This window comes from Pempheris klunzingeri, chromosome 6, assembly GCF_042242105.1.
Source record: "Pempheris klunzingeri isolate RE-2024b chromosome 6, fPemKlu1.hap1, whole genome shotgun sequence".
Classification (NCBI taxonomy): domain Eukaryota; kingdom Metazoa; phylum Chordata; class Actinopteri; order Acropomatiformes; family Pempheridae; genus Pempheris; species Pempheris klunzingeri.
The window spans coordinates 20,459,823-20,478,459 of NC_092017.1; the positions used below are offsets into that span (position 1 = coordinate 20,459,823).

The 18,637-nt window shown below is 42.8% G+C and overlaps 1 protein-coding gene across 2 annotated transcripts in view; it reads right to left on the reverse strand.

Moving 5' to 3' along the window:
* Positions 1 to 17,554, reverse strand: part of dennd1b (DENN/MADD domain containing 1B) — a 103,072-nt gene extending 85,518 nt beyond the window's left edge. For both annotated transcript variants that reach the window (XM_070832125.1, XM_070832124.1), the window contains exons 1-2: positions 17,324 to 17,554; positions 16,636 to 16,700 (exon numbers count right to left, since the gene is read on the reverse strand). In XM_070832125.1, coding sequence (XP_070688226.1) covers positions 16,636 to 16,700; positions 17,324 to 17,340 — 82 coding nt within the window. In that variant the 5' untranslated portion in view covers positions 17,341 to 17,554. The remainder of the gene's footprint in view (positions 1 to 16,635; positions 16,701 to 17,323) is intronic.
* Positions 17,555 to 18,637: the final 1,083 nt, after the last annotated feature.

An 18,637-nucleotide genomic window follows, 5' to 3' on the forward strand; every position in this document is an offset into this window, starting at 1 on the left:
CAAAAAAAAAAGGCTGTCTGTACTAAACCATTTTCTTTTCAGCACATAAAAATATTTGAGGTGCAAATGACATGCTCGTAATTTTCTCCATTTAAATGTCATCAAAATGTTTCATTACTTGATTTGCAAGGCAGGGATTCCGTACAGCCATGAGTCCACAGTAAATACATTTCTGTCTGCAGCCTCTGTGGATTTGGGCTTTTTGGGATCTTGCATTTTCAGAACACAGGCTGTGGATTTTACAAGTGCATTGTATAATGTTTTGGCTTGCTCGCAAGGTCATAAAACATTTTCTGCATGCCACAGACAATGGTAGCTGTCACTTACGATAAAATATGACAAAGTTAGAGACACAAGGGTTGTGGAGGACACCAGCAATGGCATATGCAAGCATGAGCGCATAAACGCACACACACACAGCTGAGAAAAATGAAACGACTGCATCCATATAAAGGGTAGAAATGCAGTGCCTTGTTCATGGGCATCTATGTGAGGTAACAGACTGTTGCCAGTCTATGCCAACATAGAATAACCGCATTTTAACATTTGCCTGACAGGATTAATTATTGCTGAGACTAAATCAACCACTTAATGATCTTTCATACACCTGCCTGCGCTGCCCGCTACCTGTCCACATACATATTACAAACCATGCTCTGCAAGGCCTGCCTGCGCAGTGGACTGATTTGTTAGACATCAGCCTCTGCATCACCCATCTCCATCAAAGCCAAACATGCAAAGGATTCAAAATGTGTTTATTGTATTTTGTACAGTTGACAAAATCTACAAAGAGCTGTTACAAATGGTACAAAAACAGTCCATTTGATGTGACACCGGGGCAACTAGAGTGACAGGGGAAAAACAACCTATAGCATATTTCACCCTGGTGGAGCGTAAACAGATCCAGTGGGTGAGAATTGAATTGAAATCACCTATCCAGAGCTAGATTCCTCCATTCACACCCCAGAAAATGGAGGTGGGCAAATGTGACGACAAGCCCGAGGAGTGACCATTGGTCTCTGTTTGCAAAGTGCATGTGAGCGCAAATGTGTGTGGCTCGTGTACATGCGTATTAACAGATAGATAGCAAGCTCAGGAGTGAATATTTACAGTGCAGCAGCATGTCCATTGATCTCTGAGGGCTTCAAGCGTGGCTGACCTGCAACAGTCACGAAGGGGGCAACACGCAGGAAGCCCCTGAGCCGTGACACAGATACTGGGGAGACGGCGGCGGCGGTGGTGGTGGTGATGTAGAGATGGTCAAAAATCAATGTTTTGGCTATTCCTGAGACGCCTGTCTTTTAAAGTCGAAGGAAGAGAGTGAGCGGGGAGAGAGGAAGGTTAATAGGTGAAGGGTGCTGGGAACTGAGAGCGGGGCAACAGGGTGAGAGTGGGAGGAGGGAGGATGAGGTGAGGGAAGAAATAGATGGATTGCCTGAGAGTGGGAGGTAGACCTCTGCCTCTCTCAACTGACACCGCTTCCTTCCTACTTACTCAGGTGGATCATTAAATGTGATGGGATTAAACAGAATAAATTAGACAGATATATGTGCACTGAAACATGAGAAACGAGAAATAAGCCTACCCCTTCATTTCCTATTTCTTCTATTCTCTGCATAAATCTGTGTCTACTGGCACTTCCAAGTAGGCTAAAAATGAAAAATGCTGGCATCTTCATCTTGGCATAAATCTATGCTTCTTGGGATTTCCAAGTAGGCTAAAAAGAAGCTGTTGGCAGAGGATGTCATTCCTAATGCTGCCCTAATGCTGCTGGCTGGAAGAAAAAGTTGGCACACAACACCAGTGTGTCAGAAACCTCACACTGCCCAGCACTGCAAGTTATTCAACTTTAAGCCATTTTGTCGCGAAACTAAGAAAGTAAAACCCAACTTACTTTCTTACTTACTTAAATAGCCATAGCAAACTACTGTAAAAAGCATATGATACACATGAAATACACCCACAGAGAGGAGGCCTATGCTTGTGTTTCTATAGGATCACCTTAGCAGCTCAATAACAGTGGCCTGAATGCATGGTTCTGGCTTTAAAACTGAGAGATTCCAGTAAAACACAAAAAGACCTAACCCTAAATCCAGTGTGAATACACATTTAGATGAAAGCCTCTCGTTTATAATTCTCTATACTATGTGAATCAAACACAGACTTAGAGCCCTCATGGCCATCCAATGTTCTAAAGGCATAAAAAATGCACTTTTTTCACCTTAGTCCATGAACAACTGAATGTGTGTTGTGTATGAATAGGAGGCCTGTTTGTTAAGAGAGGCCAAATCCCATATGGTGAACAGCAGCTCCTCTGGTGAGAAGAGAGGCTGTGAAAGCCACCGGCAGCCCCTCTCCTCCATCCGTGCTCCGCAGATGAAGGGATGTAGCGCCTGCCTCTCCTTGTTCATCCTTTCTCTCGCTCCCTTTGCCTCCTCTCCTCCCTCTTTCTTGGCCAGGGGTTAAACTGCTGCACTCTAACCTCCTTGGCAATGATTTCATTCACTCCAGTTCTCTCCCTCACTCTCTCATCTTTGAGAGAGATTTATTTCACAGTATGTAGTGGATTAGGCCCCCCTCGCATGCCCTCGGACAAAAGCATTGTTTTAGCACTAGCCTGTTCGCTGTAACGGGAGGAAGCTACCGCTACTAGGCGACCACAATACGGCCATTGTGGACACAGGGCTGGAAGGACCATGCCTCGGAGGCCGTCTAGACTTTGAGCCTTGGCCGATTGGAGAAACAGAGGGAGAAAATCCCATCAGGCAGTGGAGTGAAAGTTAACTAAGGTAACCTGCTGTGAACCTGATGAAGATGTCAAGCCAACATATGGTAAAAAATGTCTATTGTCAGAACACAGAGTTTTCTTCCCTCAGAGGGAGGGTATGGTAGAGGAGGAGGAGACGAGGGGTGGCTAAAGAAGACTTAGGGGGGGTTGCAGAACCTAAAGGAAGGAATAACTGTGGTGGTCATCGTTTTACTTCTGGATCAGTAGCCTCATTCTGGCCAGGAGGAGGCCCAACCCCTACACTCACAATTAAAGGAGTAAGCAGATTAACTGGCATCTTTCAAAGGCCAGCAGAAAGAAAAACACACTCACAGACGTTTAAAACATTTTTTTCCCCTTTTGCCTACCGAGTCTCAGACTGCACACTGCAAATGGCATTACATTTCATGCTGATTTAGTGAGCAGAGGTTTTCAGAAAAGAGAAACTTCTTAAACCATGATATGGTCCTTAAGTTTACCAGAACTGATTGGTCACACTATGTTGTTACAAATGAGGACTGGGGACTGATGGAAACAGTGAAAGCCTCAAAAAGTACCTGGATTCATTTGCAACAGATTTATGTTTAATATTAAATTGCTATCAATGACTAAGCTGTGACAGAAAATGCCAATGCAAAACACTTGGGGTATATGATTTCTTTTTTTTCTTTTTTTTTTTTTAAAACAGGCAAATACATCATAACATTGGTCTAGATTTGGTCTGGAAATAGGTCTAAATTTGCAAAGGAGAGATACATTTTAATTCCATTGCCTTAGAAATTTGAATAAAACAAAAAGAAAACAACCTCTAAGGTAGAGCCTACTTTACCAGCCAAAAAAAAAAAAAAAAAAAAATCAACTGGCAGGCTTCACATGTGAGCGATGCTGGCCTGGGGGATTTCTAAGCAATTTCTACAGCTACATCTGAAAAAGATAAACAACAGCCTCAGCCACTGGAAGGAGAAGAAAGAAAGAGCTGCATGGAGATGATGTGACCCTATTAATGCCACATTAGTTGTTCCGTCTTCCCAGAAAAATGCTTTAGCGGGATGAGCTGAGAGAGAGAGAGAGAGAGAGAGAGAGAGAGAGAGAGGAGGTGGAGAGAGAGGCAGAAAGAGAGAGGCAGAAAGAGAGAAGTGAAAGCGATACTGTCTCCAGGCTAGTTGGGATGCAACCCAATTTCACAGCTTCACGAATGAGTGGCACAGCATATGGATGCAACCTTTGTGACAGCCTCTGTGTATCACCACATATCAGCGTTGATATTCCCAGTCAGATTCCATACTGGTCCAACATTATGTCAAACACCGGCTCCGCATGACTGCATCTTCAACACAACACACAGACAGCATGTTTGTTTGGGGGGGGGGTGTTAGCCTCCTAAGCTAAGAAAAAACAAACCAGTATCTCCCTTGACAGACTACTCTCCAACTCTTTCTACACTGTGTGATGTTCAGTTGCTGCAGAATAAAAAAAATAAAAGTGCGCGTGTTAAAGTAATGTGCCCTAAAATCGGAGGTATAACCTGAAATCTGAAATCTGAGATGTGACCCAGATACTTCCAAATAGAAAGGGGGGGAGGAGAGTAGACTGCAGAGTTTTAGTTACAACAGCATAAGTTAATGGTGATAATTCAATGTCTGGCTGTTGATTGGTAGGCTTAAACACCAAAATTTTGTCACATAATCACATACTTTACTCTCCATATGGTCCAACCATCTGCCTCGGTCAAAAACCAACATCTATATAAGCACAGTAAATTAAAACTCTATAATTAAGCTAATAAGCATAAAAAGGCGTGAATATAACCTGTGCCATGTGTGTAAGAGCTTTAACTTTACCTCAAACCGTGTTGAAATCATTGGCTAAACTGCTGACTTTGTTATTGTGAGTGACCAAGGAGTATTGGTTATGGCTGCACTCATTTACAAATTGTAAAAGAAGCTTTGCTGCCAAGAAAGTATCCACGTTTTTTGGTGTGTGGTCTCGTGTGACAGGAACGTGGCGGCCTAATAAGTCTGACAAAATGTTGTTTCTGAATGTACAACTTACAAAAGTTTAAGAACGTCAGTGATCGGGTCATTGTCACTCAATTACCCGTGCTTAGGGGAGAGTTCCTTTTCTAGTCTTTGAGGCGGTGGTTGCAGCATCAGAGAAAACACTGTGTAGCACAACAGCTCCTTGAGGTGTGGGGAGGATCGATCTCAGTTAATGTCATATGGCACAGCACCCAGAGGCAGCTGCGTGGTGCTGATGACAGTGCAAAGCCTTGCCTTTGGCGGCTACATGCTTGGTGCTGCTGAGCTGTGATTTGAAGTTCACATGCAAAGGCTGACAGACAGACAGCTCTCAGTCAGGCAGTCAGGCAGCCAGTCAGGCAATCTTTCCACAGGGATGACAAAACATCTGTATCTGTTAAAAGCGTACAATAGTGCCTAATCCTAAACACATTCACAAGGGTCTCAATGCTCTGCAGAGCTGATGAAATACTGACAGAAAAATACTGGGCAAACACTTTTCAACTAACAAAACTTAAACGTACACAAATACACCTATTTCCCCCAAATTTTGCTGGAAAAAAATAGAGTAAATCAGGTTTTAGAGAACCAAAACTTCTGAGGGGATTATCTGGGATGGCCATTTGGAGAAAAAAGGGCCTTTGAAGAAGAGCTGCAACGAACAATTGTTTTCATCATCAAATAATCTGCTGATTATTCGATTATGCACTTGGTCTCTACGGTGTCTGCCTACATTTTCCCAGAGCTCAAGGTGATGTCTCCAAATGTCTTGTTTTGATAGATTGACAGTCCAAAACCCAAACATGTACAATTTATAAAACAGAAAAGAGCAGCAAAATGATCTATCTATCTATCTATCTATCTATCTATCTATCATCTCAAGGGAATCGGAAAAGTGGGCTTAGCCAACAAGTGATTTAGCAGACAGGACCGGACTAAGACGTGTCAACAGAACTGCACCCACTTTGGCACACAAACCTGTGTTTGATGTGAGTTAATAAACACACATTCTTCTCACACTGGACCCATTAATAACAGCCTTTGTCACAGCTTTAACTCCTTCTAATCCACATTCGCACATCTACCACTGCAGCTCCACATAGATCGCTGCTAAACCAGTAAATTGCATCTAGATCTAATTAGAGCTGCAACTGACACCAATTTTTAGGATGTTTTGTATAAAATGTATAAAATGTCACAACACTAAAAACTGCCCATTGAAATTTCCTTGTCAGTTAATTTACTATCCAATAAATAAATGAACACAATGTTTCCACACTACGTCTAACATTGAATTGTATATTTGACATTTGTTGTATGTGGAGTTCATTGAGCATGTAGTATTGTATTACACTGAAGATTCAAGTTACTTTAAGTGTCTCTGAGATTTATTAGAGCAGAATTTATGATTGAAAGACCTATTAATTGACTCCAATATCTACTAAAAAGGTTGAGAGTAATCCTGCAGTACTTCATACACTTTACGCAGAAACACACATTTGATTTTCCATACCCAAAACCAGGGTGTATGAATAGAGGGTGTCAAATGGCGTACCGATTAGAAAGCCACTTGAGGTAGATTTGTGATTATGGCCTTAACAAATAAAATAAACTTGCTCTGAAACCGTGCCAGACCAGTTAAATCCTGGTCAGAAGTACGTCTGAGGTCTGGTTGGACAACGCATGTTAACCCATTCACTCTGTCCACAAAGACAGGTTAATCCCGCATCATTGTGTCAGTCTGAAATGGGTATTAGATGTTCATTGTTTATACAACTCCTTCCCTCATCTTAACCAGTTCCAATGGAGCGAGATAATGAGAAATTATTCCACATTCAGGAAATGCACTCAAGAGTAGCAGCACGAAGGGTAGACAAAGTATTGGAAGGTGAGGGGAGCATAAATGTGTGTGTGTGTGTGTGTGTGTGTGCGCGCGCGTGCATTTGTGTGTGACCGTCTACATGAAAACAAAGACCTTGTGGATGAATTACATGATTTGCAATGATAAATGGTCACAGACATCCGCAAAGACATCAAGATTGACCTATATTTTCTGTCCTGAAAAATAGGCCAGAACCCAAATTAAGGGCCAGTAGGGTTACTATATGCATGTAAACGCCATCATCTTCACAGTAATTGTGTGGTGTTAGGCAACATTGGAGCAGCCCTGAATGGAGAGACGTAGCCTAAGGGCGTAGCTGTTGACATGTAAATAGCGAGGACAGAAGCTGAAATGACAGCGCAGACAGTCGGCTTGAACTACTAGTTCTGCTTGACTTGGGTTTGGCCTTGGCCACAAAATTAAAATCTATAGGACAACAGTCTAGATGTCAGGATACCAGTACTCATATCATGTCAATAAGTAGGTTGATTTTATTAATTGCCATGGAAAATACATTTCTGTCTTTTCATCATTCATCTTTTAGATCACGTCTACATGGCAGCAGCCCCGTGAGACCGGAATACAAACCGAGGCTACATGCTTTGTAACACTCTCTGCCTTTATCAGCTTCTTCGGTTCGTCTAAAAGTGGGGTTTGCTGATGCTGGAAATCCTCAAGACTCTCCTTCAAAATGAATACTCATCATTTTACCTCATATCTTATTTGCTAACAACACAATACACATAAGACATACGTATGACAGCTATGTATGCATATTTGCACTAAAACTTCTTTTAAAGCAAAAATGCTCACAGGTAAAGGCTCCTGTGGGAAAATCTCAGAGAAAATGGCATCTTGTTTAATATGGCTGGAATCCTTCATAAGCTTTATGGGCTTTATGGCTATCACCCCCCACCCCCCCGCACACGACAAGAGAGGTGGGTGTAGTTACGACAAGTGAGTCAGCCCCAAAATCCTGTTAAAATCCTGTCATCATAAAATCTGCTCAACATGACAGTCACGAAACTCAACATATTTTTGAGCACAGTTTTTATGAAATCCAATTTGCCAGACTAGGACAGATTAACATCACTAAAGCTACATTAAAGCAGGAGCTGCACTAATCCTGTTCATTTGTGGGCTAAACTAGGCCACATTGGTATTACATGCATAAGAACCAGCCAATCATTGTTCTTCGACTCATAATATTGGTTGTGTGTGTTTGCGGGGGTGTGCGTGTATGGTGTGTTTGGTTGTACATGCTTGTGCCATCTGCTGTGCAGAACATATACACTCCTGGCCATCTATTGTCATCCTTTGACATGATACATGTAAAGAGGAGCTTAGCTTCAAGATGACACTGGTGGTTTTTGGATGCTAAATTCAGCTGGACCTCATCCTCGCCTTTGCTTCATGGTTTTTATTTTTAAACGCATAAAATTCCCACAGCTCTCTACGGCATAACTTAAGAGTGGTCACAAGGGAATAAATTCATCTGCCATCACACAAAGATGCATCGCACTTGCACGCAGACACAGACAAACAAAAAAACAAGCCACCGACAACAATGCTATGAGGCTGCAACTGAGGGTGATGAAACTCTTCTGCATTCATCAAAATCATCTCATTTTAAATCATTGATCGGGTCCCTACTTTTCCCCACTTTTTCGCCGTGGAAAGGGGAAGTCTAAAAATAGCCTGTGAGCGTCAGTGCCTAGAAGTCTTTCCATGTTCTCCCAGTCTGGCAGCATTAGTGAATTCAGATGAGCCTCCTGCAACTCTCACAGCTTCTGTGTCTCTTCCTCCTGCACAGTCACACACACAATGGTGCAGCCGTGCACACACATACACAGCCATATACGCACAACACACATTATACACTTAAACATGTACCTGCTATCACACACACACACACACACAAAACTGTTTGCCTCTGGAGTTTCAGTAGTGTCAGTGAGTGGGAAAGCTCAGCCAGAAACCCCCACTGTATCTCACCTCTCAGTTTATAGACTACTGCCATCAGCATATCCACCATCCCCTTCATCCTCTCTCCCCCACCTCCCTCCCTGCCCCACCATGCCTCATTTTGCCCCAGTTCTTCATGCTTTGGCCAATAATACTCTGTCCTCTGAAGAAACAACAGAGACGCCCACACACTGCTGTCCTGATAGCAGTGGATGTATGTATATATGTGTGTGTTTTTGTGTGTGTGTGTGTGCCTAAACATGAGTGTAGCGAGGTCACAAGACACCACCTGAAAAGTCCCAGTGACCTGTTCACTGTTTTCCCTGTAGGTACCGTCTGTCCCTGTCATAACAAGTGATAATCAGGAAGCGGCGCGAGAAGGATTGCGCCTTGTCTGTGACTGTGCAAACAATGTGTGATCACGAAAAAAAAAGTTAATATGCAAGAGGAAGAACATGTAGAGACCAGATATACTTGAGGTGGGTAAAACATGGATGCGTGAAAAAGGCAGCTGCTCCTGCACAGAGTGAATGAACAGGGAATAGCAATGATGGTGAGTTTTGTGTCAACAAAATCAGACCAACAAAACCACATAAACAAGTGCACATTAATTTGCATAACTTTTTTCAAGGCAATGATTATCCTCCAGCAGTATTAGTGGTGGTAATCATGAAGAAAACGCTCAGTAATATATGTAGGTTACCATTACTGCCAAAGACATATAAACCCAAAATACAATGATTGCAAAAAAAAATCTATTCCCCTGGCTTCGAATTTCATTGATTCCCTTAAGTGTGTAACAATCCACATGTCGTGTGTCTGCACATGACACTCAAGCAATGTTGAAAGCTATGCATTCTTAGTTTGAGCTTCACTATACAATCTGACACAAAACAGGCTCGGGTGAAATGTGAGGCCATCACTTGCTTCCATCTCTTTTAAATAAGAAAAGAGCTGGAACTAAACCCAGTAAGCAGCAGGCCACTACACAGTTACTGAATGGATGAGTGACTGCGAGTAGGGAGCTACAAATGACTCCAGACACCAACAAAAGAACAGGGCTGTAGAGCACTGAGAGGAGCAGTAACACCAGCTAGCCTAGCCAACTCTGTCATATGGACAAACAAAGCTGAGACATAAACAAGTCTTATGTGATATCTAACTGTGTAGTGCAGGAGTATTACGGGGGAGAATCCACCTTGGGAATTCACATTTCTAACCAAATCAAACCACAGTCTTGTCTTGATTTGTAAAAAATGTCTAATTAGCTGCTGTTTCCATCTAATGTAAAGTGAATTTTAAGCCTGCTAAAAACTTGATGGATTTTTTTCAATAGTCCACCAGCCCATCCCTCTGGCGGCCCACCGGGATTTTTCCCATCATGCCAGATGGCTAGTACACCACTGGCCATGTTTCAAGACAAAGAAATACAATGATTCTGATGCACGGGCCAAGACGCCAATGGAGGAAGCAGCTGATCTGACATGAGAGTTAAATGTTTGCTACGTCAGAACTTATTTGACAAAGGAGTTTCCATCTCCTGCTTTGCGCATTAACTCTTTTATCTGAGAGAGCCGAAACCATCTCAAGAGAGTGAAGGTGCATAAATATTCGTTGATGGAAGCACAGCTAATGACAAACTTTCTTTTTTTCCTATATAAATGTAACATCATCCTAATCGAGTCACTTATTTCAGTTATAACCACATGATGTTACAATCTTTTCCTTTTCCAGCCTGAGCCACTGTGATGCATTTGAAACACCTTTTTAATAGGGTTCTCATCTCAGGTGACGCAGTTTTAATGCACTGCTTCCTGCATCACATTAGTATGGTGCTTTTTACACATGCTCCCACTAAACACCTAATGTTTTAGAGTCTCGTGTCATTAAGAGTGTTCACAAAAGAAAAGGGCATCGGTGCATAAATAACCAGCCCAAAAAAAAAAATCCACCAACCTCCACCCTGAATACAAAAAAAAAAAAGAGGTTATGCTACTAACAGCTGGACTGTGAGTGAGACATGATCCTATAGACACTCAGAGGACATAGAGTGGGAGGGGATTTCTCAAAGTTCACTCACACTGTGGCCATTACCATACCATGGCAGGGAAGTTAAGAGACTTCCTCATATCACTTCTGAGTGAAATGAATAAAAGACAACAAAAGACTTGGGTGATATCTGATTCTGTGTACAAGAGCCAATTTAGCAAAGTCATATGGGTGAGACAAAAGAGAAAGGCAGAAGGGTTGTGCGATAAACAAAGTGTGAGACCCTGGGGTCCTCTCAGGAGTGTGAGTGGAGGAGTGTGGCCTCTCTAATGACCAATCAACACCCTCCTTGCTGCCATGGCATCTGTTAGTACTCCAATGGCCTCACGTCTGAGTGTGAGCCCACCGTGAACTCAACACGCAGCCGAAATCCAATCAGACAGCAGAACTGGCAAAGCTCGGGTCAAGGAGCAATTCTGACATTTTGCAGAATGTCAATGTTCAACCTTTTCTAAAAGTTCTACTACACAGGAGTTTTGTTCGACGAATTCGAAGGGTGGGAATGGGAAGGGGTGAAAGCCAAAGGGAAAAAAAATGATCATCACAGTGCTGCTTGAGGGGGCTACAGCAGAGAAGGAGGCAGACTGATAACTAACTAGCGAACAGTAAGTGACACTGTGAGACCTCCGGCTCCCAGTGTAAATGTTCTTGGGATACGGAACAAAAGTAACTTTTCAAAGTTGGACAAAGTGAAGCTATAAGGCCGCATGAACCAAAGGGTAAAATGTGTCTGCGCTACACTTTCTGGTTTTCATTTAAGAATATCTAAAGGAGTCCCAAACATATGCAAGTGCGCTTATGTTTTAACAGTTAAATCTCCTGAAGCGCATTTCGATGCCAGTGTGAAGCTATCTTGAGATACTGAAGCAGATAAACCTGTCACTTATCTCAGACAAAAAAGACTCGCGCTCAATGGTATAAAACTGACAGGCAAAAACATGAGATGGATACAAGATAACAAAAGGTGCTTTCATCCGTCCTCTAAGGGTAGACGGTGTCATATGTGGTGCAGATTGTAAAGAATGTGAGTCTTGCGTAAAGCATGGAAAAAACATTCACCTTCATTCATACATTCGTTCAGACAGTTTGGAGCTCTCACTCCATCTGACCTGCAAGTCTGAACTGAGGGCGGTACGAAGAAAAAGCATGCAAAGCAAAACCACACAGAGCCAGGGCCAGGGTTCAAACCTAAAACCACAGTCCTGTGAGGCACAAGTGCTAACGAAGCCGCCCTCATTGAGTTTCTTTTTTTTTTTTAAACAGTAAATCGTTCCCCTAATTGCAGCATGAACGTTGCTGTAAAATTGATATGCTGATCTATTAACTTTATTGCTTTGTTACTGGGAACAATCTGGCTGGAGGGAGCGGGCGAGGACAGGTAGCATCTGTCCCCACCTACTGCCTTGGCAGAGTTAGCGTCATCTGCTAGCTTTGGCAGCATCTTGGAAGCACATCAATATGGCTTTATGTAGCCAGGGCCGCTAGTAGCTAGCATGCCAGTCACGCTCTCAGGCAACGCTCACTCACAGCCTGAGCATCCACAGAGCACTGAGCCAACAGAGCTAAGCGGAACTGAGCTCGGGCTGAACAGGGAGGCCAGGTCTCCATGGACCTGCATGAGGAAAAAGGGCCAGTGTCTGTCATCTACCCACACATCCATGGTTAGAAGTGTGGGGCCAAGTCCACATATGAACACTGCCACCATTGTAGCTGTGAGCTTTATTTTCTTGTTTTTCTTTCCAGCAGCACGTCTGTTGTGAAATGCTGATGCTCTCATCAAATCTCAATTACTACTGCATTATCATGAAGTGTGTAAGGCGATGGGCTGTGCTACTGTATTGTAATCAAATCTGTAAGGTGATGGGACTTTTCTGTTCTTACCTGCACCACTGATGTTATGTTGTTAGCACAAGTCTTTGCCAAAAGACAGAGGGGAAAAAAAAATCAAACCTACCCGTGGGAGTAATAATTGGGACTTTGTCCAGTAGGAACAAACTCAGAACACTGCCAGAGTTAATTATTCTAAATGACATGCTTTTAGCAACACACTTACAAATTATTCTCCTACACCACAGTAAGACAAACACTTGATCGGGATTCCTGTGAATCAGACTTGATGTTGGAGCTAAAAGGTCACACATCAATGGCAGCAAAGCCCATGTCAGTTTTGGTAACTGCTCCGTTGGCTGAACATCACAGATCTTCAGGACTCTTATGAGACCTTGCTAACAGCAGTGTACCTGAAATTGACTGCGCCATTGTCACGTTTTTATTACTGGAAAATGCTGAGCGACAAAATGTGCTGTATAGTCAACAACAGTGATTATTTAGGGACGCACATCTTAAGCCTTAAAAAGGTGTCCTGTGGAGTTTTCCTATAAACACTTGAACATTATATTTACGTTCAGTGTTACTCACCAAAAAGAGGTCTACAAACTTGTCAAGTGCATTTCCGTATAACATATATATATATATAATAATATATATTCCATATAAAAGATTTTCAAAGCTGAGTTTTAAACATTTCAAATCCAGCATCATTTGCATCCATGCTTACTATCTTCTTCCTCCCTGCCTTTGCTGGAAGATTGCAGCATCATTTGGTGTGTTATGGAGGACATAAATTATATTTCACTAAAGTAACGACTCCCGGGCACTTGAGCCTAAGCCATTCTTCAGAAAACAAAATGACATGTTCATTAGAAATACCTACATACAATGGAAATTCCCCCCTATCACCTGACAACAGTAAGTTGGTTTTTATTTTTAAATTTGTGCACATGGTCAGCAACACGTTGTATGCCGCTTAGGGTAACTAAAAACTATTTGTGAGAGAGACTTGGTAAAGCAGGAGGCAGCCACAGAGAAACTGTTTAGTCAAAAACAGCAGCAGCTTAGTTTAGTGTGGGTCAAGACAACCATGCTGTTCCTGTTGTCACACCACGCCTACGTCACCACTTCAGATAACAACTGCTAATGGTGCACACAGTGTAGTATCACAGCTTTATAGAAAGGCAGCTTAGCTCCAACCACTGAAACCACACCCACAGAAGAAACCTGTTTCCTTTGCCAATCTTGCACAGATATTCAAGTTAAAATCCTCGCAGTGGTTAATTCCTCATTCAATATCAAGTATTAATGAGTATTATTAGTATTGATGACTTCATTCAGCGCTCAGGTGTAGGCTTAAGAGAGCCTGTCATATAGAAAAAAATATTAAGCCGTGAATCGAATTCTTTGCACAGTTTCTATGCAAAGTTCATTTTGCAGTTTCGTAACAAATGAGATTTCTATTCGAAGACGAGCTCACCATGAAGCAACTTAATAAAAAGCAGGCTTACTGCAGGCCTGTCTGCAAACATGTGGGTGTTGAAAGTGTGAAAACCATTTAACACAGGAAGTTTAAGGACATGTGTACTGACCAGCTCTAAAGGGCTCGACGCTATTTTCGTCTTATAACAGCGCAGGTTTCTCTGCAGTTTATCATGACTGCTGCTAACAAAGGGAGCTACTCTCCACACTACGATGGTATCATGTCATGCTGTTGTACATGGATCTAGTTTCAGACCTGCAGGACCAGGATGTGGTCAGAGTGACAAAGCAGCAGTGCGGCATCAGCAAACCCCTGCACACACCAAGCTTTCCAGTCGCTCAAAGAGGACACCCTTTCAGTCACTGTGAAGCATGGTATGCAAACTGGACGGCTGCTAGAGCGCATACGTGACAACTGAAATGCTGCCAAAAATCAATCTAAAATTAAATTTGCATTCCCTCAACTGTGAGGAGGAGATATGAGAAAAAGCAGGTTGAAACCTTCAACCACTTCTCCAAATGCTCAACTGTTTTACACCATGTTGCTATGACAATTTAATTATAGTCTATCATGGTTGCACTATTGTTTGTTTGCCTCTGTGAGGTAGTGGGAAGATAATGTGTGAATGTGAAGTGGTGCTTTTTGGCCAAGTATCTAATGTTTGGCTGTAGGAGAAAGAGCGCTAGTTTGTGGTGAGTTACTGTGGATAAGCCAAAGCTGTTCTGCTATGACTCATAACATTAACCCTTTCAGCTCCTAATAAATGAAGGCACCACAGAATTCAGACACATTACTATTAGACAGGTCAAATTTTAGGGGTTGACGCATGTATAGATACATCATAAACGTACACAAACGATCCATTCAGGCCTAGTACAAGGACAACAGTCTATTCAGCACAGTTTAAGCATTCAAGAAACATTTTATTTCATGCACACTTCAGCTGAAGCCAATTCAAAGAAAAGGAAATTGCTCGGATTCAGAGAGAAGTGATTCATTCCTCGTACGGTTATCTGAAACCATCCTTTAAAAGGCAATACACCACAACTGTAAACCCCTGCTGGCAGACAATATACATCTACATCTTAACAACATCCTCAACAGGGACTTTCTCATATCCAATCAGGATTCAGCACGGGGCAGACGGAGCGCTTGGGTCAAATGACTGAGCAGAATGTGTATGTTCCATTTGACCTGAGGGGTGTGCAAACATTGCTCTGTAGCTGTGCTCCAGGGAGCAGGAGTCCGGATATGAGTCTGACCCTGGATCATACGTGGGGGAAGTCAGTTATTACAGCGCAGGCCGGCAGTTTATGAGTTTGGTTTAAAATCCAATATCAGAATTACATCCAAGGACAACTTTCAGTCTACTCTGGTCAGCTCAGCAGCTGCACGAGTGAAGCGTCCACATAACACCTCTTTAACGTCAAAACCGAGTGGGCAAAATAAGACAGCTGGTGTAATGTACAGCGAAAATGTTTTTACGTGATATTTGACTTACGGGTGATGCTGGATATTGATGTGAATTATAGGTTAATATGGTAAATATGGTGTTGTTCTTCATTGGCCACAGTCATTTCCTGGGCTAGTCTGAACACTTTTTGCCCTGGCCACCAGTGCAGGAATGTTTGACCACTGCAAACAGCAGAAATGTTAATGCAGCTTGCTGACCTAAGCATGATCTTTCTAAAACAATCTTTGGGGGGGGGGGTGTCACGGTTTCAAGAGAAATGCCTGCACTGGTGAACCTATGGTTGTTGAGCTTCTCTAGTTCTGGTGATCCTAACAGAGTGCACTCTGAAGCACACATAATAACACCACAGACATAATGATTGCTCTCTTTGTGCAAGACTTAACTCTGTCATGCAGTGCAGGTCTGTAATGCCTGCTGTCTAACCTGAAAACACTGTGCAAGTGCATTTGGTAAACACTGCTGGCTGTGCTACATGACGTCTTGGCTGTGTAGCCCTACAATTACTGTAAGTACACTACAAACAGTCATTTTTACAAACACACGACATACAAAAACATACAACTGGCAGAGACATAAGTATCTTTATCAGGGTGGATGTTAGGGGCGATAAAAAAAAATTTTCATTGTCAATTACCCTGCCGCCTTTCTTTAAAATGTGTCATTAAACTGATCAATTGCTCAATCAATAAATTTGTAAGAAATTTGAGAAAAATGTCCATTAAGATAATGAGGTGACATCTTCACGCCATGTTTTGGCTTCGCAGCAGCCCCAAACCAAACAGTATTACATTTACAGATATATGAAACAGATGCTGCAAACCAAGAGTGTTCGGCAGTCTTGATTTATCAAAGACTTAATGATGGTTGGAAACATTGACGGTTATCAAAATTGCTGATTAATTTCATGCCGAGCAACTAATCATTTCGGCACTGATAGATGTAACACTTTAAATGATAATGCTCCATTTAGGGCTGCAAAAATAGTGTTAATTATCGTTTAATCTACCAATTAATTTCTCTAATAATGAATAATTAATAAGCTTGTGGTCTATACAATGTCAGAAAACAGTGCAACATGCCCATCACACTTTCCCAGAGCCCAATGTGACACCTCACTTCTCCCTCACTTACAAACTGAAGGTAGATTATTGATGGAAAATCACCTACCCTCATTCTCAGATGTTGGACATGCCACCTGTACAACCAGATCAAATGTTCTTTCTGGATTTTCCCTGTGAGGAAGAAAAAAAAAAAAAAAACACCACACAGTTTACTCAGGGGAAATAAGGGGCAGCTGCTGTTACACACAATCCTGGGCAACAAGTGTGTGTATTCCTGCTTCAGCACACATAACAACTGCGCTGAATTGCATTACATGCATGTCACAGTCAGTACAGCCGCCTATTCGTAATCACGTAGTGGACCTGTCCTACTTTACGTGAGTCACACTGTCAATAGCCAACAGTGTCAACAACAGCAGGTCAGTTTGAGCTGATTGTGCTTTAATGAGAAGTTTTCTTTCCCCTGACGGCATATCTGGACAAACTTGGGTCACAGGACGCAGTTGTTGAGCCTATTTTTGTGTGTCTGCTTGGCTAGCCGAGCTGCTAATTGATGGTCAGCTAGCAGGCAGAGCAGCAGACTGACCCAAATGCTGTCGAGCCAGCTGGCCTGGCAGTTAAATCCACTGCTGGAGATGGCTCAAATTACGCCAAACATTCCTTCGTATTTCACATTTTCAGCTGCGAGTTTGCGTTACGTGCCTTCGGGCGACCCGCTAGCAGCTAGCTCGGCAGCTCTTCATCTAACAGGCGACAGAGGAGGTAAAGGTGAAGACAAAACTCTGAGCTCTTACTTTATTCTGCTGTCCATGGTTTAGCTACAACATCGCGACAACTCTGAGCTGACGGCGGCTCGGCTCTGCTCCTGCTGACCGAGAATATTTCCACCACCTCGTCCTCCCCTCGGTCCCAGCCGTCACTTTCTTCTGCCTTATCCGACACAGGTCGAAAGCAGCCGCGTCCACATGCTCGGAGGTGGGGTAGTGTGGTGGTTTGTGCCGTCCTCCTGCCGATAATGTAGCCTGAATCCCCAGCTCAGCACCACGGCGGTTTATTTCCCACAACAAACCAGCCACTCCAGGAAGTGCTGTCAAAGATTTGGTGACGTCAGCGCGTCAGACGAGCACCTTGCTGACGCTCCTGCCTGCGAGCACCTTTCTTCCACTGAAGATGAGTAACAAGCATGGTGCACACAGCGGGCCTGAGTCTGTGTGATTCATGCTTCTGATGAATTAAAAAAAATAAAATAAAATAAAAAACCCGTGTCTCCCTATGAGGCTGCTTTATTAGTTCAATAACTGTGGCAGCATTAGCCGTCAGCAGTGGCTTCCAAAGTTGGGGTCCTTTGACCATCAGAGGTCCATGTCAGGGCTTCCAAAATGAGAAGTTGTTTAAATCAGTGTTAATAGATTCCTTTTTCCGGTGAATCTGATAGCACACAGTTGTCTGTTTATACACTTAGAAGATACAGCGCAACATTAACATTCTTTTGGAGCCAGAACGAATGTAAGTTCAAAATTCACGCACAAAATGCAGCCCTGTGTTGATCTCCACCAACACCCGCAGGGAATATCTGGCTCTTTAGCAGATAAGAGCTCCGCAATGTTCACCGGCTGACTTTGTCTGTCTGCTGCCTGATGCTGGGCAGTTAGTGTTAATCAGCTGATAATGAGAGGTGAGAGCGAACCAAAACAGAAAAGTTTGAGGCCATAAAAACCGTGAGCTGACACTGAGCTGAATGATGTTGAGACGATAGATCTGGAGCATAGTGATGCTATTTGATCCATTGTTAATATAAGAATATTGATTAGAATGCTGCACAGGTACGTATGAGTACAATGAGTTGAAATACAAAGAGTATGGAACTGTTATGTATAAGAAATCCTGCACCACCATATTGCTGAAATCTCCTCCAGTCAGTGCCGGTTTACCAGCTGGGCTAAGCAGGTGACCGCCCTGTGGTCCAAGACCTCTGGGGGCCTGAAGTCAAAGATTCGCTGTGAGATAATTGGTTTTGGGAAAGCTTGATTAACTGTGAATATGTTGAGGAATCTGCACCATTGAAGTGTGATGTGGATTGTGGTGGATCCACCATTGCAGTCCATCGT